This window comes from Salvia hispanica, chromosome 4 (assembly GCF_029641045.1).
Source record: "Salvia hispanica isolate PSC_SH4W2 chromosome 4, Shi_PSC_v1, whole genome shotgun sequence".
Lineage (NCBI taxonomy): Eukaryota > Viridiplantae > Streptophyta > Magnoliopsida > Lamiales > Lamiaceae > Salvia > Salvia hispanica.
This window is the reverse complement of record NC_142695.1, coordinates 30,612,535-30,640,475: the sequence shown is the minus strand read 5'-3', so window position 1 is coordinate 30,640,475 and position 27,941 is coordinate 30,612,535. Positions and strand designations below refer to the sequence as shown.

At 36.8% G+C, this 27,941-nt stretch overlaps 3 protein-coding genes across 3 annotated transcripts; 1 reads left to right on the top strand and 2 right to left on the bottom strand.

Moving 5' to 3' along the window:
- Nucleotides 1–8,138: 8,138 nt before the first annotated feature.
- On the bottom strand, nucleotides 8,139–12,838 carry LOC125195945 (plasma membrane ATPase-like). Its single transcript, XM_048094247.2, has 14 exons — nucleotides 12,645–12,838; nucleotides 12,117–12,335; nucleotides 11,905–12,042; nucleotides 11,496–11,810; nucleotides 11,090–11,416; nucleotides 10,912–11,031; nucleotides 10,710–10,832; nucleotides 10,522–10,626; nucleotides 10,145–10,454; nucleotides 9,553–10,067; nucleotides 9,233–9,406; nucleotides 8,961–9,143; nucleotides 8,702–8,883; nucleotides 8,139–8,498 (listed from the first exon to the last, which is right to left on the bottom strand). The coding sequence occupies exons 1-14, from the start codon at nucleotides 12,690–12,692 to the stop codon at nucleotides 8,402–8,404; spliced, it is 2,856 nt and encodes a 951-aa protein (XP_047950204.1). The 5' UTR covers nucleotides 12,693–12,838; the 3' UTR covers nucleotides 8,139–8,401.
- Nucleotides 12,839–16,813: 3,975 nt separating this feature from the next.
- On the top strand, nucleotides 16,814–20,928 carry LOC125196524 (plasma membrane ATPase 4-like). Its single transcript, XM_048095072.2, has 12 exons — nucleotides 16,814–16,953; nucleotides 17,180–17,398; nucleotides 17,473–17,610; nucleotides 17,702–18,016; nucleotides 18,099–18,425; nucleotides 18,496–18,738; nucleotides 18,834–18,938; nucleotides 19,001–19,310; nucleotides 19,388–19,902; nucleotides 20,066–20,239; nucleotides 20,310–20,492; nucleotides 20,561–20,928. The coding sequence occupies exons 1-12, from the start codon at nucleotides 16,912–16,914 to the stop codon at nucleotides 20,738–20,740; spliced, it is 2,751 nt and encodes a 916-aa protein (XP_047951029.2). The 5' UTR covers nucleotides 16,814–16,911; the 3' UTR covers nucleotides 20,741–20,928.
- Nucleotides 20,929–22,852: 1,924 nt separating this feature from the next.
- On the bottom strand, nucleotides 22,853–27,272 carry LOC125196804 (uncharacterized). Its single transcript, XM_048095431.2, has 5 exons — nucleotides 26,413–27,272; nucleotides 25,324–25,406; nucleotides 23,905–24,016; nucleotides 23,377–23,429; nucleotides 22,853–23,252 (listed from the first exon to the last, which is right to left on the bottom strand). Exons 1-5 carry the CDS (start codon nucleotides 27,209–27,211, stop codon nucleotides 23,109–23,111), a joined length of 1,191 nt encoding a protein of 396 aa, XP_047951388.1. The 5' UTR covers nucleotides 27,212–27,272; the 3' UTR covers nucleotides 22,853–23,108.
- Nucleotides 27,273–27,941: the final 669 nt, after the last annotated feature.

Genomic DNA, 27,941 nt, shown 5'->3' with positions numbered 1-27,941 from the left:
GTGCTGGACTAGACTTACCTCTAGTCCACAACTCGTGTGTTGTAGAAGGTACTGATGTTATGGTAGTTTCTTTAAGATATAACTCGTTGTTTCCAACGTATATCCCATCAATGATAAGGTGTTATTGAGTGAAACTGTTCCCATATCGAACTTGTCTTAGAGAGACTTCGATATCTTCTTATATGACTATTCCATTCTTTAGAAGAATGCTTGGAGTAGGCAACTAGGATTTAACTCCCACTACTGATCTGAACTCATTTCTCGTCTCCCATGGTGTAGAACATTGAGACTTGCTAGTCTTTCTATGTTGCATCTCTATAAGTATTATGAATCCCTTGAACCATCAACAGATTCTAACTTATAATGCATCAACCAGACTTACTTGACTTTCAAACTATTTAACAAGCAAGTTGTTAAAATCTCAATAGCCACTTGAGTTAGACAAAAATCAGTTTGAACAATAATTAAGTACTTTCTTGGCCTTATAACTAAGTGCCATAAATACTTTATTATTCATTGTTTAAGAAGTTGAACTGTTGTTCAAAACTCAATCTTGTTGCATTTATATTGTTTAGGTACTATGATGCATAATTTGTTTTTCTATGGTACTATGATAGATATTCGAATCACATTTCTTAATAATGCACGCATTATAAAATGACATCGAACATCGCTTAATCATAAACAAGTTTTAGAAACTGAATATAAATTCATTCTAAACAAGACTGTACCAATAAAACAAAACTCTAACATCAGAACAAAATAATTAAGTGAGCATAAATAAATAGCTCCCATTGCAACAATTGCCCAACTGGATTAAGATCTCTCCTTTAGAAGTTACATTGTTATCTAAGTCATTGTCCTTCTTTAGAAGAGGTCAATCCGACTTACAATGCATCTTCACTTTGCCTTTTCACCCCATTTATCTTGCCTTTCTTGCTTTCAGCAGGCATTGATGACAATTCAGCTCTTCATTCTTTCCATTGCTAGTCTTCTGTTCGATTGAACTAAGACATAGGAAAGATGTAGCTTTAACGAATTTGTCATCCATCATGTTATTTTCCTCTATTAGTAATAAAGTGAATATCATGTAGAAGGTTTTAAGTAAAAACCTTCATACTATCACTTCCTATACATTTGACGAAGAACTGAGTGAGAAACTATTTGAGTAACTGAATCAGAAGATTCCTCAAAATATTTTATCTCTCTCGTGGATATTCCAATAGAATCTGGACATCGTCCTTATTGGATATTCCTCTTTCATCAATATAAACCAAGACGTGTCTTACTACTTAAAAGATTAAAAGAAAGTAGTTTGACCTTCTATCTCAAAGAACTTGTCAAGTACATGCATAAAATGCATTCATGAACTTTCTTTATAGAATTTTGTCAAGGAAATAGAGGACATGAATTGGTGAATACAAACTTTAAGTTTTCATCAGTGAGAATCTTATCCATTTACATTTCCAGTCTACATAATTTTGGCCTTCGAGTTTGATTTCTTTAAGGTTCGCAGACATTATTAAGAATTTGGCTGAGAAGAAATAAAACTATTTATCACATACTATGCTTGATACATAATCGCAAATAACCACAAAACAATTTATGTATCTCGCAACTGCCAAAACCGAAATAAGTATGCCTCTAGGGAGGTCATACAAATTCGGATTCCAACAATTTCCTGGTCACAATATCGACGAATAGTCCAGAGACCACTAAGGTGGCATGGCCGCCAAATATTGCCTAAGCTTTTACCATAAATATTAGCATCTAGAAATTTCGTTTCTGTTTTGATACTCCTTCTAGGGAAGATCGTACGCCACTAACAAAATTCCATAGCTATCTTATAAATAGGTTTAAACAAATGAACTTGCAATTTCGTAGGATTATGGCCCCCACTAGGGTGGGTCGCGATAATATTAGAAACATGCTTCTAGTTTAAACAATTTACGGTTAAGAAGTCTAATCTAATGAACTTGTTATTTCGTAGGATTATTGCTCCCACTAAGGTGGGTCGCGATAATATTAGAAACTGCTTCATATATAGACCAATTTATGGAGACCATATACAACACACTGTTGTAATTATCGCTTAGTCATTTTAAACATGGTTTTTGCATAATTATCAATTAAGCGGATAAGGAAGATAATCCACTTAAAGCAGATTAACACCAAATAAACAGATAAATCCATTTAATCCATGGTAATTAATCACACTTGATAATTATTTAAATTATTTAATAAATCTAGGGAGATTTAATTAAATAATTAATTCCTTATCTTATTCCAAAATAAAAAATTCGGATTAAATAAATTTATCTTGGATAATGGTTATCCAAATTAATTTAGGATTTACCTAGATAGAATTTAATCTATCCAAATCCACTTATGATTATTCTAGATTTTATAAAAAAAATCAAATCCTAAAATTCAAGATAAAACTGATTTTGGATTATCATTATCTAAATCATACTAGGATATTTAAGGATAGAAACAAATTTATCCATATCCATAAGATGAAGATAAAATCCAATCATTCTAAGATTAACAAAAATCTTAGAGTATTTAGAATAAGAAACTAGAATATATCATATCTATTAGGATTTATTCTAGATAAAATTAATTTTATCAAAAATCCATTAGATAAGGATTATCTTGTATTATCTTTATCCAAATTTATCTAGGATATTTTCTAAATAGAAATAAATCTATTTATATCCATAAAATTAGGATAAACTAGAATTAATATTAATTAATTCAACTAGGATTTAACTAGATAGAATTAAATCTATCCTAAACCCAAAAGATAATAACATTTCTGGATTAATAATTATCTCAATCTACTAAGATATATTCTAAATAGATTTAAATCTATTAATATCTATAAGATAGAGATAAATTTAATTATCTAAATCTACTAGGATATTTTCTAAATAGAATTAATTCTATAAATATCCACAAGATAAAGATAAACATGGATTTTAATTATCCACATCTACTAAGATACATATGTTAGATAGATATAAATCTATTAATATCTACAAGATATGGATAAACATAATTAAAATTTATCTTAGTCTTTCTAGGATTTATTCACATAGAATTAAATCTATATAAATCCATAAGACAATTAATTATTATCCAAATTTATCTAGGATTTATCTAGATATAATTAAATATATCTAAATCCATAAAATAAAGATAAAATCCAATTATAATTAACTATTTATCTAGTCTATCTAGGATTTATTCACATAGAATTAAATCTATATAAATCCATAAGACAAATAAAATTAATTATAACTATCTTAATTTATCTAGGATTTATCTAGATAGAATTTAAACTATCGAAATCCATAAAATAAGGACAAATATCCCATTAATCTATAATTTAATATTAATCCAATTAAATTGATATATTCAAAACTTATTCCAAATCATATCTTGAAATATATCTAAAATTGATTCCTAGGTTTTAGGAAAACCCTAACTAATTTTAGATTATCTCCAAAACTAATTCCTAGGTTTAGGGAACCCCTAACTACTTTTGAAATTTCCTCCAAATTGGTTCCTAGGATTAGGGAAACCCTAACTAATTTGGAGAGTGGCACCGCCACTCGAGCCTGGGAACGCCACCGACGAGCTCCCACTCAAACCGCAGCTGCGGCACAGTCTCTCCGTTTTGGGGCTGCTGCTGCCATGATCGACCCAAACAGGCATTGCTGCTGTCACGATTCTAGGCCAACCCCATCACGCTACTGCCTTCTGGAGGTTACTTGTTGCTGCTTCCGTTTGATCACGGTGTGCTCTCTTGTCGCAAACAAATCACAAACAGACACCGATTCAACCGAAAGCCATGCGATCTGATTCTCCATCGCGGTATGCTGCGATGCTGCTGTCATGATTTTCCTCCAACGCGCTCACGGTGATGACAAAATCACGTACAAGAATTACATTCAATGTCAATGACTTGATAAATTAAATCACTAAATTCATGTAACGATTACACACGTAATCATTAGGTCTTGATGAACTAACCAATGATTACTACTTTGAAACATCACCGCCAATTGATTGTATATAAACCAAATCAATTCACGCAAAAGGGGAACTAGGTTTTCATCGTCTGTTCGAAATTAGTTTTTATATACGAAACATATAAACAACGAACATACAACAAAACCACAAGCGATCATTCGTTCAAGCAATTCACATAACATGAAATTAATCCACATAATCTGAGCCAAAAATTGGCTCTGATACCAATTGCTGGGGTTTGGTGCCCCTTGCACAGCGGAAGTCATGCATAAACAAATAAATCAGATCTACGGATCTATTTGACCGATTATGGGATCAATTTATCACATGTTAAACAATCAATTGCATGCTAGAACACACATAAATCATGCTTTAAGGAATTAAACCCTAATTCATGATATTCTACGGATTAGGGTTACCGATCTGATTCTCCAAAGAATCGACGATTGCTTGCTCCTTCTCCACATGAAGATCTTCGTACTCGACCACAAATCTTCTAATCTGTATCCCGAACTCAGATAATGACCTTTGGGTGGGCAAAGCTTGTCAGAATCCAAAAGGGCTTGATTAGAAAGAAGACAGAACTTCAGTTCTATGAAGAACTGAGAAAACCATTCACTCCAGAGAGGGGAGAACGAAATTTACGTGTTAAATCACATTAAATCTCCTTTCTAATCTCCTTTTATATTGAGTTATGATGGGCCAGATTAGGGATCCATGGAGGTTGGACTTGGGCCAAACCTGTTGGTCTTTTACTAATTAAATTGAGCCCCAATTTAATATAAGCCCAAACAGAATATTATTATCATCCACTATAGTATAATAATATTGACTGCCCGTCCAATCCCAAATTACGAGTAATCCGGGCTTTACCTCTTTAATTTATTATTTCCCGTGTTTAAGATATAAATATCCATTAATTAATTTAAGTCTGCTATTTGACTTTAATTAATTAATATCTTTTTCCAAGAGTTGTCTAGTTCAAAATCTTTATTTATTATTCTGGAATATATTCCAACCGGCCGGGTTTCTGAATAATAAAACCTTTTTCGAACACCTCTTGAGGATATTATCAAACTGGACTCACCCAGCACACGATTCATTGCAATAACAATACTAGCACCTCTAGACATTGATCACCACTACCCAAGATATCAGGATTCTTGGATTGCGAAAAATCCGCACCATTTGATAAATCAAAGTAGTGCATAATCAATATCGTATGCTCAATGTTATGTCAACAATGATGAAGAAATAACAATCACCGAGACTTCGTCTTTCGGTAAATAGCAAGAAAGACTTATCTCAACCGTTAGATCCTTCAGTGCTATACCACACCAGTGTCATTTATTTCCTAAGGTAAGAAAATATGCGGACTGACACTGCAACCTTTCACGATAGGTAGCCAAGGCCTATCTAGGTTGTGAAATTCTATTTCTCTTCTACAAAGAACCGACTGCGTCACCTTCTGTGAACGTCGTTCACGACCAGTCTACTATATAGAAGAATTAGACTTATTTGCTTCTTATACATTTAAATGTTTGAGAAACATCTTATAAATGCACAAGCAAACATCAATGCGATAAAATTACTTCTTCTCGCCTTGGGTTAAAAATGGATTGTAGAATTAATTGTATACAAGCAATTCTATCCGTGCGGCATGCTCGAAATATGCTTTTCAGTATACCAATCCTAACATCTTCAGCTCTATCTCCCATGCGGAAACTCCTGCTAGCTCCATTTTGATTCTGTCTTGATCAACTCAATGCCGCAGTTTTTGACTTCTTTCCTTGATCCATTCATCCGCCCAACTGATCTGTTCCTTTTCTGAATATGGCGGATTTTCACACGCACCTGGCTCAAAATTGGACGTTACTTTCAGAATTTGATGTAGTTTTATGATAGAACACATGTGTGAAACGAGCCTCATCATCATGCAATTCAACCGATTACTCTACTTCCAAGCAAATCTGATATACGTAAATTCAGATCCAACGTAACTAAATCTAAGAATTCGAACAACGATACTGCGAACCTAGATCTAAGAAATCAAACGACAATCAAAGATAATACACCATGAGCAAAACAAAATTGACTTTGAAATTCCAGATCTAACCAAACCAAACATCTGACAGAAAACTTCATTGCACCGAACATTTCACATAAACTTAGAATCAAAACAGCTAATCGAACTCAGATTCAAAAATTCAACGACAACCCAACTTGCTAAAGTGATTAACTAAGAAAACTTGAAAATAACAGTAGATTCCAAACGTGTATCTCGAAAACAGAACGAAAACAGTATGAAACGATTGTAGCGGCTCCTCGGAGCTTAAAAACACATGAACATATGGTAGATTCTTTCTAAACTAAGCTCTCTCCCTCCAAGTTCGGAAGAAGAGAGTATTCTCCCGGTAGGATGCTTATCATTCTTCTATCTAGCTTCCTTTCTCCATGATTGTTGTGTCTCTCCCGGTGCAAAATCTTGAACTAAGTGTGTGTGTCGAGATTTTTAGGCTCTCCATGATCGATGATGATTTTCCTTTAGGTTCCTCCTCCTTTTATAAGATGGCTTCAGCTCCAATCCCTAGGGAATACCCTCCATGATTTGGCATTAATACTCTTGCAGAAGAAGACAACTCTGCAATCTCTCTTGTCTGACTCGTCCTTTGCAGCTTCATCATTAGCAGATCCTATTGATCAATCAACACGGCTGCCTGGCATTCGTCTTTCACCCACTTGATCAGTTTATCTCGCTTTTCGGCCATATTTCTCCTTTTGTGTTCACTTGATAAAGTCGCCTACTGTCCGATCAACCTGCTATTATGCACATTAAAAGTTACTCCTTCCATCTGTCATTAGGAGTCTCATTTCTTGACGGCACGAATTTAGAAAAATGTTAAGAAAAGTGGGTGGAAAAAAGTTAGTGGAATAGGGTCTCACTTGTATATATTAGTTTTAAATTAAATGTGAGTAGAATGAGTTAGTGGAAGGTGAGACCCTATTACCATTTATGGTAAAAGTGAATCGGGACTCCTATTCACGGATAGACTAAATTGAAAAAATGAGACTCCTATTCGCGGACGGAGGGAGTAACTTTTCTTGTATTATTTTCCCCATTCAGCATATCAACCACCACTAAAATTATGCATGAAACGAACCTTATCAATTTAGGATACCAGCCTCAACATCAAAACTCATTTTACTGCTCAAGTTCAAATGATCATGATTTTAAAACTTTATCAGGTATAATTAATTCTCATTTGTCAAACCACATAGCTTCCTAAATTTCGATTGAAATGTGAACTTTTCATGGTTTCAAGCAAGATTGAGTAAAAATGTGGAATTTTACAAAGAGCAATCAGAGAGCTTTTCCTTTTCCCTTTACTAATCCCTCAATAATTCAGGCAGTAAAAAACAAACAAGGGTCTTTTACAAGCTAAACTCAACATAAATCATGGTGAGTAAGATCCTTACAAGCATCAAATTCAACGAATTTTGCATAGGTGAAGGGTTGATAATGAGAGGTCAAATGCATGAATGCACACATGTTCGAATGATAAAGACATCCATTTATTCAAAATAGTTGTGTAGTTTTTGAGAAACTAGTTCGTGAACATCATTCCAATAAAAAAGAAAATAAAAGGTATCATCACCAAACTAGGCGAGTACTCAAATATGCTACAGTATCTTCCTAATACCATAACAAAAAAGTACAAACTACCCGATCTATGATCCATGTCGAATTCATTTCTAGGGTCGAATGTCGAACCCTTCATTTTTAGTTTGTTTTACTTCATTTTATAACATCATTTATTCATTTTTGGTCCGTTTTACTTCATTTTATTTTTGGTTCATTTTTTGGGATTATTTTACTTGATTTTAGAAAGAATGAAGTTAAACGATCTTAAAAGAAAATGTAATAATGAATTGAAGATCGACGACTGACGGGATTTTGTGCATGCAATTTTTCGTACGCATCAATTTAAGACAATTTCCGTAGAACTAACATAACTTTCAATAAAGAACTTCGATTGTAGCGTATAACATGTTCGTGCAAAGCTTTCTCAACGACGAGAGATCGTATCAGGCTCTCTAAATGCAACAAAGATCATCTGAAATTGAAGGGTTCATAAACAAGTCGATGAAGAAGAAATAATACATGGCTTCTCAGCATGCGCTATTATTCGACTTTGCAAAACAAACATAGACTGGAAAATAGATTGCAATTAAACACTAGTTCTCCAAAAACAATGAATCAACTCTACTTTCTCTACCTCTCCCTTTATTCTAGCATCCGCACAGCTAGCTCCACATTCTCTCCCTATATATGTATATATATCCATCCCTCTCTTCTAGCTTCTCACACCGTGTAGTTCTGGTTTATCGTGTCGATGTCGAGCCCCTTGAGCTTCACCACAGACTCAACATGCCCCTTCAGCGTGTTCAGCTCCCTCAATCTGTTATTTCGATCAAAACAAATTCTATTTAATTAAATAGTTAAAGTGGAGAAAGATTAAAGTAAGCAAGGGAATACGAACGAGAAGACTCTTCTCTATATTATTTTATCTCTTACTTTACCAAAAATGAGTGCTAATAAAAATGACTCAAGCAACGTGGGACTTTTATATATGGTTATTTACAAGATGAAATGATTCATTACCTTGCAACTTCTGCGCGTTTCTTGGCCTGTTCCGCTATCTCAGAGAGTTCTCTATAGTTGCTGGTGTCATTTAACACTTCAGAGCTATCCGGAGCTTTGAGGCCATGGAGTGTGCGTTGAGCTGTTGCCCATTGCGCTTCCCTCTCTCCCCGCCCGTAGTCCTTCTTCGACGTGAAGGCCGTCTGCACACCAATTCCAAGTTTGATGTCACTAATCACTATGTGTGTTTGATTTGATGTGGAAAGAGATGGAAACATACCCTGTTGTCAATCATGTTCTTCCATGCTTTCCCGCTGAGCGCGTATTTAACGAAGAATTTGAATATGTCGAGAGGAATGTAGAAGATGACGCTGTATAGCCAGATCACCCCTGCCCAGCCCCACCCAATCCCCTTGATTCTTGCAAACTCCCAGTTTGCATACACAGCAATCAGAGTTGCAATCTGTGTGTTGTATCATAACACAATATTATCAATGGCCATGTTGTTGAATCATATACTCCTAATAAAGATTTCTTAAGGAAGAGACTTACCATTTGGGCTACAAGGAAAGCAAACACGAGAAGAAGACCGGGTCGTTCTATGTACGACCAGCTTCTTGACCGGGTCACGAAGATTAGAGCTTGGCTCACAATGCTCACTTGAAGGTATATAGCCGAGTTGAGCTCGTGGTAATGGCCCTTGATTGGCCTCACACCAAATTTATCCTGTAACAATCATAAATGTTTACTAGGACTGTTACACACTCATTAGAGCATTAAGTGTAACATGCTAGTCTTTTGGTATGAGTTGTCTCGTTTGGTCTGTGACAAGGACATTGTAAAAGGCAATATGATAATGAAGGGGGGCTTACTGTGAAAAAATTAGATTCTTGAACAGCCCAGAAGAAAACAACAGTCATCACAGCAAGGTAAGTGCCAAACACAATCCCGGTTGCGAAAATCTCCCTGAGCTTCCACGAGTCGGGCATGGGGGATGGCTTCACCTTGTCCTTGGAGATGGTCATGATGGTTCCATCGTTGAGGATTGCAATGATCAGAACCATGAAGGGCGAGAAGTCGAACTTCCAGATGAGCGCAAGTAGCATGAAACCAAGCACGATACGAATGGTAATGGAAACTGCATAGATTGTGTAGTTCTTCATCCTCTGGAAGATGGCTCTGCTCGTTAGGACAGCGCTCACGATGACACTCAATCCTGGCTCGGTCAACACTATGTCTGATGCACCTCTCGCAGCGTCAGTAGCATCCGCCACTGCAATGCCGATGTCTGCCTTCTTCAGAGCCGGGGCATCATTCACTCCATCTCCGGTCATCCCACATATATGCTTCCTCTCTTGCAACTTCTTCACAATCTCGTATTTATGCTCTGTGCCATAATTCCGTTAACGAGTTAGTATTCGATGGAATGGACAGCGAATGCACTAAAAGTTTGTTAAGGCAAACCAGGAAAGACTCCGGCAAAGCCATCAGCCCTCTCAATCAACTCCTCCACAGGTAGGTTGGCAATCGCTTCATCCTTGTGCTGCCCAAGAAGTGAGGAAGAAGGATACATGTTCGTGCCCATCCCAAGCCTCCGGCCAGTTTCTTTCGCAATAGCCAACTGATCGCCGGTAATCATCTTAACATTAACACCAAGATGAAGAGCGCGCTTGATTGTCTCCCCACTGTCGTGCCTTGGAGGATCAAAAAGTGGCAAGAGACCGGTAAACACCCACGGGCTGCCAGCACCCTCCTTCGTCTTCTCAGGTACAGTCTGAAAAATTAATCATAAGCATTAGTTCTGATTTTTATATATGTCCATTTAAAACATAAAGATTTACCTGTTCAGCAACAGCCAACGAACGAAGTCCACGATCAGCAAACTTGTCGATGATGGAGAGGGATTTTTTCTTTACATCATCCTTGAGGTTACAAAGTTCAATGATCTAGGAAAATAGATTAACAGTTAGGCCAAATGATTATGCAAAGAGATATAAATATTCCCCTACTATTTACGAAAATCAATTACCTGCTCGGGAGCACCTTTGCTCACTCGGTGCCAATCTCCTTTACCGTCGATATAAGTAATAGCAGTCCGCTTCTCCACAGGATTGAACGGAAGAAAATGCACCTCAGTAATCCCCGCTCTTGCCTGTAGTAAAATTTCAAACAAATTATGCGTAGTAGTTCGCTTCAACCAAAAAATATAATCCATACAACTATAAGTATACCTCTTTAGGATCAGCCAACATTCCGACAATGCAAGCATCAATAGCGTCCTGATTCTCCACCCTCGATGCTCTAGCTCCTTGAAGGATGACATGGTCCTTGTCCGCGTCTTTTGAAAATACCTGCACGCGCATTGTATGTAAACTCTGATTCATTAGATTTGATTATATATTAACTAACCTCGATTAGATTTCTGTCAACAGTGAGCTTGTTTAGAGTGAGAGTCCCGGTTTTGTCACTGCAGAGGACATCCATCCCGGCCATTTCCTCAATGGCTGTCATCCTCTTAGTGATAGCACCCTGCTGCGACAATCTGTGGGAACCGATGGCCATGGTTACAGACAACACCGTTGGCATGGCGATCGGAATGCCTCCAATGAGAAGGACCAGCAAATTGTCAATTCCACTCCTATACTTCCTGTGCTGAATTGGATACATAACTACAATCTCAATGACAATCCCAACGGCGATGGAGCAGATGCAGAAGTTGCCGATGGCAGTAAGCACCTAAACCAAGCACTCAAGATTTTCAGACACAACAGATAGACCGAGGTTACAACTACAAAGAGTGATGGAAATGCACAACCTTCTGAAAGTGGCCGACATTCTGAGTGCTGTCAACGAGATGTGCTGCCTTACCAAAGAAGGTATTGATTCCGGTGGCAATGACAACAGCCTCAATTTCACCTTGCTTGCAGGTGGATCCTGAAAACACTCCACTCCCGGGGTTCTTAGTGACAGGCAATGACTCGCCAGTGAGCGCGGATTGATCAATCTTTAAAGGATCGCCTTCAAGGAGACGTGCATCAGCCGGGACAATGTCTCCCAACTTGATGCTAATTATGTCTCCAGGGACAAGAATAGCAGCTTCCTGCTCACTCCATTTCCCATCTCTCAATACCTTGACAAAATATATATAATGTAATTAGTTTCGAACGAGCCTAAATAGAAAAGTGCGAATAACTTGAGACAGAGGGAGTATAAGTATAATTAACCTTAGTCTTGGGTGCAAGACCAGCCATGAGTGCTGCAGCAGCATTGCCTGCATTGTTCTCCTCTATGAAACTAATGGTGGAGTTGATGATCAACAACGACATAATTCCAACGAAATCTTGCCAATCTGGTGGTTTACCCTGAAAACAAAACAAGATGGAGTCACATTCTCTTCACAATGCAATGCTAGTTTGTGGATAAGGGATATTATTACATCTCCATTGGCCAAAACAATGGCCATGATAGCAGCAATCTCCATAACCCATGAGAGGGGATTCCACATAAACCCCAAGAATATTAAAAGCTTGCTCTCTGTCTTCTCTTCTAGCTTGTTTGGCCCGAATAGCTCGAGCCTCCTTTCCGCCTCTGTCGACGCCAATCCCTCCCTCGAACAATGCAGCTTAGCAAACACTTCCTCCAAAGGTAAGTGTTCCTGAATTCCTCCCAAAAATCGACAAACACTTTTATCAAAATCCAAATTCAATTCAATACATTGTCATAAGATGTTACAGACTCAACGTCCCACATCAGTTGTGAGAACAACTATGTGACGTATAAAGACTAAATGGGCTCTCTCTCCTAACATGCTAGTCTTTTGGGCTGAGTTCTCCTATTTGATCTGTATCACAAGACTACCAAAATACAAAATTTCAACATGCACATGTAACAACGATTTTTTGCATATCAAGATTCAAAACCAAATCAAAATTTTGGTAAATAAGAAAATCAATAAAAACATTACCAGATCAACATTCTCGTTCTTGATCTCCTCCAAACCACTGGCTGCCATTTTTCCTGTGTATGTCACGTTGAAATAGTCAGAGCATCAAATTGGCCTCAATAATATGGTGTCAACACACTTGTTCATTGAAATGGAAATTGAATTAAGCAGTTATGTACGTTAAAAATTGGAGTATAATTGGTAGCTGCCTTTATTCAGTGAGTGAGTGATTATCAAAATCTGAGCTTTAAGGCCGATAGCTTTTATACTGTTGGATTTACTATTTTTGAAATTTACTATTTCTATAATTAGGGAATTGAATTTGGACCACAACAATACCATGCTATACGAAATGACTTTGTCAATCAGTAATTAGTCTGATTTGGAAATGAAACCAATGTCCAAGTCAATACCAAAGTGGGAGAAATAATGATATATAAGTGCATGGGTCAACAAATATAATATTATTGGAAAAATAATTTAATGCATGTAATAATTGGATATATTTTTCAAAGTGCCTTGTTTTTAATTACAAAAATTTGTTATGCCCGTTACCACAAAACCAGACTTCTTTAGGAGTACAATAAGGATTTCTCCACTATCTTTTAATCTTTTAATCTTTTAAAATACACTAAACTGCTAATACTACATATTCCTTTCATCTCAATGTAGTTGAGTCATACTCCCTGTCTCCTAGAAACTTTTTTTTTTTTGGTTCGTCCCCTAAAAATAGAAATTTTAACTTTCTATTTAAGGAAATTTCTTTCTCTCTAATGAGGTGGACCCATTTTCCACTAACACACTTTTCTTTCTATCGGTCTCTTATTTTACCAATTTTCATTAAAATTCATGTCAATTCAAAAGTTCCTATTTTTAGGGGATAGAGGGAGTATTTCTTTTTGTATTATGTTGAGTTTTTTTTTTTTTTGCAAAAAGCAATCACCGCTTCTCTCATAATTTATTTTCTCTTTATATGTGAACTTTATTCTATTTTCTAACTTTATTTTTTCTCCCCTTAACTTACATAACATATTTTTTAAAATTCATATACCCAAAAAAATGCTTCTACTATAGAAGGACAGAGGGAGTAATACTTTTGAGCAATTATCCAATTTTATAAATCGATGAGCTATTATCTGATTTTATGAATCGATGTTCATGACCGAGCCAACAAAGTTAAGCTAGTTTTACTTGGACGAAAAAGGAAAGGAGAGTTGAGGTCTATGTGAAATAAGGAGAAAATATTCAGTGGTCCTTCCACACCAAAGTGTTATAATGAGGTGGTGTACTCAACCATTTAATTTTTAACAAATGGAAAAGTAAATGACTAGACATGCCAACTAATAGAGTTATTTTTAGAAGATATTTATTAAATCACTTTTATAGAATATTGCATAATCTTAAATTCTTAATTCTTAAAATATGAAAATTGTCAATATTTTTTCTTCTTATAGTATATATAAATATAATGACACACTTATATAGTTATAATTTAATTTTCATTTTTATATTAAGTTACTAAGTAAATATATAACCTATTTAATGCATTAAATCTTACAAAATTTATTAAACCACTTTTACGTAATACTGTATAATTTTAAAATCTAAAAATTGCTAGCAATATTTTTTGCTCCTATGTATAAATATAATTACTTACTTAAATAGTTATAAGTTAGTTTTTAAATTCATATCAAGTTACTAAGTACATATAACTCTTAAAATGCAATACAAAAATAGAAAAATTAAATTATGATCATACTTTTTATTTGTGTGCATTTTCACTTACATATATATTTTTATGTATAAACATATAAGATAAAGAAAATTATAATCATAAAATTTAAATAATACTAACAAAGTATTGCACTCCGTGATTATACTACTTTTTTTTTTTTGGCCAAAAGATAATGAATACATATAAAATATGATTATTATATATATAAGTATGTAGTGTATACATAAGAGGCAAAAAAGTATTGATAATTTCAATATTAATAATTATGCATTATTTTATAAAAGTTATTTGATGCATATCTTCTATAAAAGTGATTTAATGAATATCTTCCATAAATAACTTTATTAGTTGACATGTCTAGTCATTTATTTTGATATTTGTCAAGAATTAAATGGTTGAGTACACCACCTCATCATGACACTTTGGTGTGGAAGGATCACTGAATATTTTCTCGTCAAACAAGACTTCAATATATGTCTAGCCAGTAAAATATTTTATGTTAACGAATATCGAAGCCACTAATTATATTTGTTTTGATTCCTTTTATGTTTTGGAAAATAAGGAAATTATGTGAAGCATTATTCGGAAAAATGATTCTTTAATGTGCCGAGACATAATAGTAAATAACTCTGTACTATCACTAAAAAAATGTTAATTAGTGAGCACCAAAGTACTCGTTAAATAAGAAATATTTTATCAGTAAAATAGATTTACTGAGCACACTCTCTGATCCAACAAAAGCATTCACTCCATTCCATAATAATGGAAGTGTTTCTTATTAGCATAGAGATTAAAAAAAATTGTGTTAGGTGAGTTAAGTAAAGAGAGAATAAAGTGGAAAATAAAAAAGGTAGAGAGATGAAGAGAGGGTAAAGTAGACGTGGAAAAATGTGTTGACTTTTACTTAAAAAATGAAAATGACTATATTATTATGGAACGTATCAAAATGGCAAAATGACTCTATCAGCGGCGCACCGCCGGCCAACTAAGACATGGGGAACTCCATTAGTTCTGGCATTTGAAGTCTCCGCCGACCCCGCGGTGCGCCGGAACGGGAAATAGAGCAGTCACGATTCTTGGTGGTCATGTGTGTGAGACGAGAAACTCATAGACATAGAGGAGTTATTTGAATAATTTAAGAAGAATTTTTAAAAATTGAGTTGCAGAGTGAAAATGGAGTTACTGGTGAGAAGAGGGAAATGGTGAGAATTGGGAAAGAAGACGATGAAAAGGAAAATACTCATTGTGGGACCCAACTTGTTAATAAGGCACTTTTATCTCTTTTGTTAAATGTGAATTAACGTATTCAAAATTAACAAAATAGTTTTAATATTTCAAATAATTCACTCTAATTAACGTTTTATAACTAATTAATTAACTGTGATGGCCTCTAGAATCAAATTAATACCAAGAAATTTAATTACTACTACTATTTTTCATATAATGGATTGATAATTATTTATACATATGTATCTCATTTATTAAAAACAATAAAAATACTAGATTTCATTATATTTAAAGGTTATGTTTAATAATTTCATAAAATTTTAATTAGTTATGAAAGACAACATACTACTCTTTATCAAGTTTATGATCTCACATTAACAATGAAGTAAAAAAAGAATACAAATGTTATGTAAAGCGAGGTGCTATTTCTAATCCATGTATTTATAGATATGATTACTTTAGTGGAGTAGGATTTATGAAGATGACGACAGAGGAGGAAGCAACAAAAAGGATCAAAGTCGAGAAAAAAAGGACACCATCAGAGTCGAGAAATAATAAAAATATTTTTTGCTATATTCGACCCCACGAATTTCATTTTCTGGATCCGCCATTGTGGACTCTATTACTATGGAACGGAGGGAGTAGTACTACTAATCATAGTACATTATTTCTTTTAATGTTGTAAATTCAAATTGATTTTAAAGGGTCGAAATTGAAAAGTCAATTAAATGTATTATTAATTTTTCCTCTGGCTATATTGTGATTTTTTAATTTTACGTACGTTCCATCTTATTTATGAGCTTAACAATTTTTGTACTGTAGCTGTTTACTATATTATTAATGTCAAATAAAAAATTGTTCTTAAACTATCAATATTTAATGTGTTGTTTATGTAGTCATGTATTCTCCTTTTGTCATTAGATGTCTAATTTCGTATCAACATGTATTTTAAGAAACATAGGTGAAAAAGTTAATAGAACATGAGACTCACTTTTATAGTAGTACTCCATATTAATTATAAAATGAAATTTGAGTAAAATCAATTAGTGGAATGTGTGTAAAAATAAAATGAGAAATGATATTAATGAATAGAATATGAATAGTGAGTGTCCATTTGTAAGAAGGTATATTAGTCGACTAAGTATAGCATGAGAGAATAGTTAGTTAAGGAGTGGTACAAACACCTCTCCACCTTGCAAGGATTTCTGTTACTTACATATTCCAAGATTCAAAATACTGCGATTCTGGTTCTCTCTCTACTCCTAATTCCATTGTGATTTTCTTTAGAGGAGATTGATTGAATCTACATTGTTGTGAGGTCCAAAGATGGCCAAATTGCAAGATATCAAGCCGGTGGAGATTGACCTGGTATTGGTTTGATTATATATGAGATTTTTGCTAATCTTCCTTCATAAATAGAGTACATTATTTTCAATTGGATTTGGATTTCATAATGCTATGTGTGTCTTTTTTGTTATTAGATCATGAATGTGCATGCTATGTGTGTCTTTTATGTTAAATCTGTCACTTTCTTCCCTCAACTTATGGTAATAATATATGATGAGAGTGTTTATGTGTGTTGTGGTGAGTTCAGGGAAACATACCTTTAGAGGAAGTGTTTGAACAACTACACAGTTCGAGGGAGGGATTAACATCAAGAGAGGCCGAAACCAGGCTAGAGGTTTTTGGGCCAAACAAGCTAGAAGAGAAGACGAATAGCAAGCTTTTGTTATTCTTAGGGTTTATGTGGAATCCCCTCTCATGGGTTATGGAGATTGCTGCTATCATGGCCCTCGTTTTGGCCAACGGAGATGTAATCTCATTCTACCACTCAAGTATCCAACTGCCATGTGATTTGTGAACTCAGTCACTTTGTTTTGTTTTCAGGGCAAATCACCAGATTGGAAAGATTTTGTCGGAATTGTGTCGTTGTTGATCATCAACTCCACCATTAGTTTCATCGAAGAGAACAATGCAGGCAATGCTGCTGCTGCTCTCATGGCAGGTCTTGCACCCAAGACTAAGGTTAATTATACTCCCTCTGTCTTATGTTACTCGCACTTTTCTATTTAGGCTCGTTCCAAACTAATTACTACATTATTTATATTTTGTTAAGGTATTGAGAGATGAGAAATGGAGTGAGCAGGAAGCTGTCATTCTTGTCCCTGGAGACATAATTAGCATCAAGTTGGGAGACATTATCCCGGCTGATGCACGTCTCCTTGAAGGCGATCCTTTAAAGATTGATCAGTCTGCACTCACCGGTGAATCATTGCCTGTCACTAAGAAGCCCGGGAGTGATGTGTTTTCAGGATCAACCTGCAAGCAAGGCGAGATTGAGGCTATTGTCATTGCCACCGGAATCAATACCTTCTTTGGTAAGGCAGCACATCTCGTTGACAGCACTCAGAACGTCGGCCACTTTCAGAAGGTTGTGCATTTGCAGTAGTCTTTGTAGTTTTAACCTCGGTCTATCTGTCGTGTCTGAACTTTTTCTTGAGAGGTTGGTTTAGGTGCTTACCGCCATCGGTAACTTCTGCATCTGTTCCATCGCCATTGGGCTCGTCATTGAGGTTGTAGTCATGTACGCAATTCAACATAGGAAGTACAGGAGTGGAATTGACAATATGTTGGTCCTTCTCATTGGAGGCATTCCGATTGCCCTGCCAACAGTGCTGTCGGTAACCATGGCCATCGGTTCCCACAGATTGTCGCAGCAGGGTGCTATCACGAAGAGGATGACAGCCATTGAAGAAATGGCCGGGATGGATGTTCTCTGCTGCGACAAAACCGGGACCCTCACTCTAAACAAGCTTACTGTTGACAAAAATTTAATTGAGGTTGGTAAATCAAATCAAATCGCATAAAGCTCTCGGGTTGACATACAACACGATAACTCTCGTGGTGCAGGTATTTTCAACAGATGCGGACAAAGATCATGTGATCCTCCAGGGAGCTAGAGCATCCAGGATAGAGAATCAGGATGCTATTGATGCTTGCATTGTGGGAATGTTGGCTGATCCCAAAGAGGCAAGAGCCGGGATTACTGAAGTGCATTTCCTCGCGTTTAATCCCGTTGAGAAGCGTACTGCTATTACTTATATCGACAGTAAAGGAGATTGGCACAGAGTGAGCAAAGGTGCTCCTGAACAGGTATTTAATCTTGTAGATGAAGGATAAGAATAGCCTCTCCCTTTCTCTTTCTCTTTCACTTTCTCTTTCCCCTAAATGTTTATCTCTTTGTTTAGATCATTGAGCTCTGTAACCTCAAAGAAGACGTGAAGAAGAAAGTTCTCTCCATCATCGATAAGTTTGCAGACCGTGGACTTCGTTCCTTGGCAGTTGCTGAACAGGTAAATCATTGTTTCAAATGGAGGATCTAACTGTTAATGCTAATGAAGATCCAACTTTTCAGACTGTACCTGAGAAGAACAAGGAGGGTGCTGGCAGCCCGTGGGTGTTTACCGGTCTCTTGCCACTTTTTGATCCTCCGAGGCACGACAGTGGGGAGACAATCAAGCGCGCTCTTCATCTTGGTGTCAAAGTTAAGATGATTACCGGTGATCAGTTGGCTATTGCGAAAGAGACTGGCCGGAGGCTTGGGATGGGAACGAACATGTATCCTTCTTCGTCACTTCTCGGGCAGCACAAGGATGAAGCGATTGCAAACCTTCCTGTGGAGGAGTTGATTGAGAGGGCTGATGGCTTTGCCGGAGTCTTTCCTGGTTTGCCTCAACAAACTTTTAGTGCATTCGCTGTCCATTCCATCGAATACTAACTCGTTAACGGAATTATGGCACAGAGCATAAATACGAGATTGTGAAGAAGTTGCAAGAGAGGAAGCATATATGTGGGATGACCGGAGATGGAGTGAATGATGCCCCGGCTCTGAAGAAGGCAGACATCGGCATTGCAGTGGCGGGTGCTACTGATGCTGCGAGAGGTGCATCAGACATAGTATTGACCGAGCCAGGATTGAGTGTCATCGTGAGCGCTGTCCTAACGAGTAGGGCCATCTTCCAGAGGATGAAGAACTACACAATCTACGCAGTTTCCATTACCATTCGTATCGTGCTTGGTTTCATGATACTTGCACTCATCTGGAAGTTCGACTTCTCGCCCTTCATGGTTCTGATCATTGCAATCCTCAACGACGGAACCATCATGACCATCTCCAAGGACAAGGTGAAGCCATCCCCCATGCCCGACTCGTGGAAGCTCAGGGAGATTTTCGCAACCGGGATTGTGTTTGGCACTTATCTTGCTGTGATGACTGTTGTTTTCTTCTGTGTTGTTCAAGAATCTAATTTTTTCACGGTAAGCCCTCCTTCATTATCTATTGCCTTATACAATGTCCTTGTTACAGACCAAACGAGAGAACTCATCCCAAAAACTAGGCTGCTAGGAGAAAGATCTCATTTAGTCTGATGTGGGACATTGAGGCCGTAACAGTCCTAGTAAAGTTTTATAATTGTTTCAGGATGAATTTGGTGTGAGGTCAATCAAGGACCACTACCATGAGCTCAACTCAGCCATTTACCTTCAAGTGAGCATTGTGAGTCAGGCTCTCATCTTTGTGACCCGGTCGAGAAGATGGTCTTACATAGAACGTCCCGGCCTTCTGCTCGTGTTTGCTTTCCTAGTAGCTCAGTTGGTAAGTCACTCATTCATGACTCCAAATCTTGCCATTCAACCACATAAACACATTGTGATGCATCAAACAGATTGCAACTCTGATTGCTGTGTATGCAAACTGGGAGTTTGCAAGGATCAAGGGCATCGGGTGGGGTTGGGCGGGGGTGATCTGGCTATACAGCCTCATCATCTACGTCCCTCTCGACATATTCAAATTCATCGTTAGATATGCTCTAGCCACGAAAGCTGGGAAGAACATGACCGACAACAAGGTAAAATTCCATCTCTTTCCCCATCACACCAAACACAAGATGTAGTACAAACTTGAATTCGTGTGCAGACGGCCTCCACGTCGAAGAAGGACTACAGGCGGGGAGAGAGGGAAGCGCAATGGGCAATGGCTCAACTCACACTCCACGGCCTCAAAGCTCCGGAAAGCTTCAAAGACGACAGCAACAACTATACTGAACTATCAGATACGGCTGATCAAGTCAAGAAACAGACAAACGAGTCACTATAACACGAGATACATAATACTTATTGAGCTCCACACCCTCGCTGAGTCCGTGGCACGATACAGCAGAAGTACACGGTTCAAACAACAAGAAAGAGAGTATAGTTTTTGCTCTTTTACTTCCATGAGCTTGTGTGGTGTTGTTTTTTGTAGTTGAAGTGAATAATGAAACTCTAATTAACTCAAGAAGCAAAGATGTAGTAAAACTTAAAAAGAAAGATAATAATTACTATACATTCAATAGTCTTCACAAATACTATGCAAACCAGGGTGCCAATTATCAATAGACATAAGAGATATTCTTCCTGTTACAGGAGAGCCTCCATTTCCATTTCCATCACTTGAACTCTCACTCACAGCACCACCATCTCTCTTTTCTCTCACCTCATCCTTCTTCCCTATATTCCTAAACAACCAACACACACTCCCCGCTTCATGATCACAATCACGGTTGTCGTTGCTTATTGGTGGGGGATCAGGGGCTCCTTTGCGTCGGTGCTTGAGGCGGAGCTTCCTGATCGTTCCGAGTGGCACCACATAGTACTTCCGGCCGAGGAGGAGGGTGGTCTCCGGGGAGACGACCTCGTGGGGCTGCTGGAACACGGTGGGGTGGGCGACGCAGCATTTGGGGTTGCGGTCGAGCACCTCTGACGCCAGGATCGGGCGGTCGTGGAGCTCCACGTGCCCGCCGGGATGCACGATCTTCACGAACATGTTTTTGGTGCTGTTCTTGCATAGCCACCTTGAAATGTTGCTCATGTTTGGTCGATGCTGATATTTGTTTCATTATATATCTTAGTGAAATTAATTGGTTGGCATTTTGCTGTACCATTATTCTTGTTGCTGGATTGTATTATACAACTTGATTTGGTGTTCTAGTGGAAATCACTATGTGTTTTTGGTGATTCTTGGACACTGACAGCTTTGTAACCACGGTTAATTAGTGACTCTGACAAAATTATATCATGGTAATTGGGAAATTTGGATATTCCTATTAATATATAGTTAATGGCATAAACAAACATGCATAAACAAGTACTCCCTCCGCCAAGATTTAAGATTCCACTTTGACTCGATGTGGACTTTAATAACCGTGAAGAAAGTGAATTGAAAAGGTTAGCAGAATGTGAATGTCACTCTATATATTGGTTTATAATAGAATGTGAATGTAATGAGATAGTGGAAAGTGTAATCCATATGCCAAAATAAAAAACGCGAATGTGGACATTATTTTGTGGACGAACCAAAGTAGCAAATGTGAACATTATTTCGTGGATGGAGAAAGTAACAAACTGAAGATAGATATTACGACAGACATCTCCATCTTTTGGAATGTCTCAACTATACATTTATTAAAATAGAAACATTATTCTTTATTTTATTCTTTCTCTGCTTAACTCACAAAACAACATTATTCTCTTTTTACTATTTTAGGAAGTTACAAATTAAATTGAGTCATTTTTAATTTCGGCAAAAAGTAATCATCTCTGTTATTTTAATCATCTCTGTTATTTTATTCTCTCTTACTCTCTCGACTTTATTCACCACCCACTTAACACACTATTATTAATCTATGTACCGAAAGAAGCGCTTCAATTAACAAGGAACAGAGGGAGTACCAAATAAAAAATGCTCCACCTAGAAATTAGAATGGAAAGGAAGTAGTATTTGATGATTATATCTTCAACTTTAAAACAAAAATCAAGTTACCTAAAATGTTACATGTTAGTATAATAAGATGTTTCGCTGCCTAAAACATAATGTTATTTTAGTAGACGGCCGATTGTGTTACATACAAACAAATCAATAAGAACAAATTAATAATTCAATAATTTACATGGAGTTTTTAAACATGATATGAAATTCATATTACAATTCAGAATAAGTGCATGCTTTTAATCACCTTTAACGTAGACTTATAATGGTCATTAATTGAGAATACAAATAAATTATTCCTTTTTCAAAAAAGAACGCTAAAGACAATGGTACATCATTTTAAAGACGAATATCTGAAACCAAGAATATAAGACTATGACATTCTTGTTATTTTCTACTATGTACAAGAACTACTTTGTCATTATGAAGATTCAAGAATACGCAAAGCGAGGAAACAGAAGCTAAAAAAGTGTTGATAAAATTAACTTCTAAAACATAATTTACATTATTGGATGATCGAAATTTTCCAGATTTGGGGTGTTCAATTACCCCCATATCCATGCTTTAAAAACCTCGAGTTCCATAAAGAAAACAACATATTTCTATTGTTCAAACAAAATGTAGCCCTCAAAAAAAAAACCAAAATCACGGCAAAGACTGAATAAATCTACTACAGAAATTTCTTACCTGAAAACTCAATTTCTATGGTAGCAATCACCTAGGCTTTAACATCAGGGTTATCACGGAGACCAAGCTTTGTTAGAACAAAGCAGTACGAGTCCCAGTCAGTCCGTCTGAGATATTTCAATAACTTCTTCCTCCTTTGAACCATTGCTAGAAGGCCCCGTGTAGAATGTTTATCCTAGAACAATCACAGTGGCATGTGATCATGAGTTGGTATTCGAGGAAACATTAAACCACCACACAAGAACTCGAGGACATTTAAATTCCACTTGTATGGTGTCCTTGTAGATAGAGACACTAACCTTTTTGTGTAAAACAGACGACAGATGTTTAATCTTTGTTGTCAATTGAGCAACTGCAATAGGAAGAAGTGTCGTTTTAGAAAGTATTCTTTTGTCAAAAAATAAGTGACCCCATTAGCAGGAAATGTAACAAGAAGATGTTAATACAAGCAATTCTTCAAACCTCCACTGTCAGAGCCTTCTAACTATGAAAGATAACTTTTAATCATCTGTGTTAAATGTAAGTTTTCAATCAAGAAAAGGAAAGTGTTCTGTGAAATACTACATCCGTCGACAAAAAATAGTCATGTTTTTCCATTCTTTGGCTGTCCACCAAAACTAATCACTATCTATTTATAGTAAGTTTCTCTATCTTATCAGGTGGGTTTTATTTTCTACCAACAATACTTCAACCACCATTTCTCTCTATCTCTCTTTTACTTTACCAATTTTGCATTAAAATCCATGTCGTCCACAATCAAGACTATTTTTTGTAAACGAGGTAGTATAAAGCACAACCCATGTGAATAAGAGTTGCAATAGCTTTACCTTGAACACGAGCAGAACCACAATCTGACTCTGACATTTTAAATTCATCTCTTACTTTTTTAAGCTCCAACTTCAGTTTCTCAGCAGATGACATGTTGTCAGGATGAAAATACTGTGCATCCCATGGAAAAAAATAGTAAATCAGAAAGCTTAGATGGGACAAATTAGAAGAGTGATATTAAAAGGAACCTTGCAATTGTGTGTAGATAATGCTTCAAGAAAACTATTACTATATGTTACGGGACGCAGAAGTATATAAGTAAATAGTTGCAAGAACATAAATCATTATACAAGAAAATTATTAGTCGAATGCTTATAAAAAATCTATTCTTCATAAAGCCATCGGCATTGTACAAGAGAGTACAGTGGAATCACCATATGGGGGGTCTTCATTTCAGCCCCAGATGCTTGCCATTGTATGACCGGCGCTTGTTCAAAATATAATTACATAATTTTGAAAGTGACAAAATACTACTCCCCCCCCAAAAAAAAAAAACTAAATCAAGTATAGCACATTTAACTTGCATAGGTTTTAATAAAATAATTGGAAGATGTGCATGGTTTAAGTGTATAACAGGTATTACTACGGATTCCACTATGGAGAAAAAAAAGTGCTTGTGGTGAATAAGAGATGTTTGGAAGGATGATATACTCCCTCCGTCCCAAAAGAATATGCACTTTGGGTTCAACACGAGTTTTAATGCAAAATTGGTAAAGTAAAAGAGAGGTAGAGAGAAAAAGTAATAAAAGTATTGTTAGTGGAGATTGGGTCCCACCTCATTAGAGAAAAAAGAGTTTTCAAAATTAGAAAGTGCATATTCTCGTGGGACGGGCTAAAAAGGAAATAGTGCATATTCTTGTGGGACGGAGGGAGTATGAAGTAGAATGTGGTGTCATGTTCACAAATGGAAAGTACTAATATACTTTTTTGGGGGGGCACCAAATATAGTACTACTACTTGTTTTATACTCTCAGGAGACAGAGAGAGGGCTATGATGCATTGTCATGTATATTACAGTAACCTACTGCTGAAATACATGCACTTGTGTAACAGAAAAAAAATGCCAGGAATAAAAGTATACTAATGACTACAAGCAGAATGAAAACCAAATTTGTTTCTAACTTTTCAGAAAATATTCTCAATGAATTTGAAAAAATATATATCGTGAATAAAGTAATAATTAATAAACTGTGGTTACCATGTAGAGAGCACAAAGTACGAACTCGATATTGAATGAAAAACACACTGAGGCTGCTTAGGAAACTAACTGGACATATCTCAAACTGCCACAGCTTTCAAAAAAAAAAATTTCTTGCATTAACGTTAAACTTGACTGCAGCACTTCACACTAGATATTCCCTCTATAAAGAGCCACAAATATGGTGACAACTGACAAGATTAGACCATATAAAACTTACCTTCTCAATTAAATGATCTTTTGGTGGTCCGGCTATCTTCTCATCTAGGGCGGCACCCATGGAACCCAAGATATTAATATTCACTGCAATAGTTTAGCCATCATCAAGATGATAGACAGCAAATTTGTTAACTGTTTATCAAGAGCAACCATCACCTCTAATGTGTATATCATTGCAAGTATAATTTACAAGCTTATTTGACAAATTCTGAAATCTTCCATAACCAGTCAAAGAAAAAATATTGTGACAGAATAGTCCCACGCCAATAAAATATTACGGCCATGCGAAACATGTGCAAGTGAAGTATATAAATCAAAGAATCAGAAATAGCATGAGAGAGGTAATTCCAAGTTCTAACATGAGTCCATGACAGTATAAAAGCTATTGATTTTGTCACACTCTAGGTTCACTTACAAGTGTACTTATCAGTTATCTTCCATGTATCATATTCATAGTACATAGCTGCTGACAGCAGTTTCTTTTGCAGGTTATTAAATCAGTCAAAACTTCTCTTCCCCCAATACTCTCACAACACCTAACTGAAACTCCAGAATGATTGTAAATGCAGTTTCTAAATCATACTGATTTCCAGTGCCCTCATTATATCTTCTCCCAAAACATCCATAAGCCACCCAAATGCTTGCTCAGAATGTGTTTCCTAATTTCCATGCCTATTAACTCTCTGAAAACCAAGACGTTTTCATCACTATGCCTCTTCGCATGCTTTAACCTGATCTAATATACAACTGAGAAGCCCAACTTTCTTACCAGCAAATATGATAAATAAACTACTCCTATTTTACAGTTCCAGTAAACATTAAAATCAAATGTATTCATACAATAGCATACAAACATGATACAAAACGCCTAATACATCATTAGAACAAGCAAATTCCACTGCGGTAACGAGTTTCTAGTAATTTAAAGTTGCATAAAGCATTAATTTTCTCAGTAAATTCAACCCCAAATATCAACAGCAAAACCATCACTAGAACAATAAAAGTAGTAAAATCAATCAGTATTACGCAAACTAAACTGATAGAGCAAATTAGACAAAAGCAAAAGAAAATGAATAGACAAAATGCCAACCTGGGTGTTTCTGTTTTTCCCTTAGCACACTGTCCTTGTGCATTTGAAGAAGACCATCCACAACTCCAAATGCAACTCCATGCGGGAGTCCAGACCTATTCCCAAGCTCCTTATTCTGAGCCTCCCTGACCTTAGCAAGCCGGTCGCTCATTTCCTGCAACGAAAACCACTTCCCCTTGCGCTTCTCCGGTCTCATCGCCTGCAGCCTCTTCCCCAATTCAGAGCGATCATGAATCTTCCCAAACCCCAAACCTTTCCCATCCTTGTGCGAAAAGGGGGAGACGAAACCCCCACCCCCCGCACCAAGCTTCCCGTCCAGATCCGCTTTCATCTTCAAATCCCTGGTAAATTTCGAAATCGACCACGAATCAACTGGCTTCTTTTCAGAATCCGGGCGATTTCCGTCACCAGGGGGAGGAAAATCGAAGCTACGACCCTTGGATTTGATGTTCTTCTCGTAGAGCTCATGAAGCGAGACGTATTTATCGACGGAATTCGGCGGCGGCGGCGCGGAGCGGGCACGGAACTCGGAGAGCAGCTGACTGACATCTTCTCTCGAGCTGGATCGGGGCGGCGGCGGGTTCCGAGGCGGGGGAAATGAGCGAGGAGGCGGCGGCGGGGTATTTTGGAGGCTGGCTCTGACATCGTTGAGGCTCGAGGAGACTGAAGAATGCTGTGGCAATTGATCCGATTCTGGAGTGTCGGAGGATGAGAAATGGCGGAGGGGGTGAGAATTTGGGTGAGAGGTGAAGTGGACGGTGGGGCGGAGATGGAGGAGGCGTTTGGTAATCGCCGCCATGTTCAAGAGGGTTTAGGGTTCTGCCGAGTTACTAAACGTCAAGACGCTTCCCCATTTCAACATTCATTAAAAATTTCCAATCTTAATCACTGTAAATCTGTAATTACCGATAAGAAGGTATTGATTTATCCAATAATTATAGTACCCCCTTACTTTCCTCATATTTGAGACGAAACTTTTTGGTACGGAGTTTAAAAATGGATGTTGAGTGTTAAATAAATTGATAAAAAAAATAAGAAGGAGAATAAAATAGAGAGAAAGTAGAAAGTCTAAAGTAGAGAGAATAAAGTAAGAGAGAAAAGTAAGAAAGAGAAAAAAATTGTTATATATGAAAATGACTCAACTATGAGAGAACTTTCCGAAAGTGAAAAATGACTCAACTGTGAGGGAACGGGGGGACTAATCATGGTCCTTTTCACATTTTTTACACAAACTTCAAACTTGACAAATAATATTACAAACTTTAACATTGATCAGGATATCAATTTTCCACTCGTTAGCTGATGTGACAAAAAGATGGTTTGTCGGGGCTAGTCGAAAAGTTGACGGGAGAGAAAGAATAGTGAAAGTGAGATGGAGATGAAAGAGAATGATGGAGAAAATTCAATGACATATCATTTTCAGTTTAGGGTTTAACTTTAAAGTGGAAAATTGACACATTAGTTAAAGTTCGTATACTATTTTGTCAAGTTTGAAGATCGTTAGAAAAATCAAAATATTTAAAAGTTGT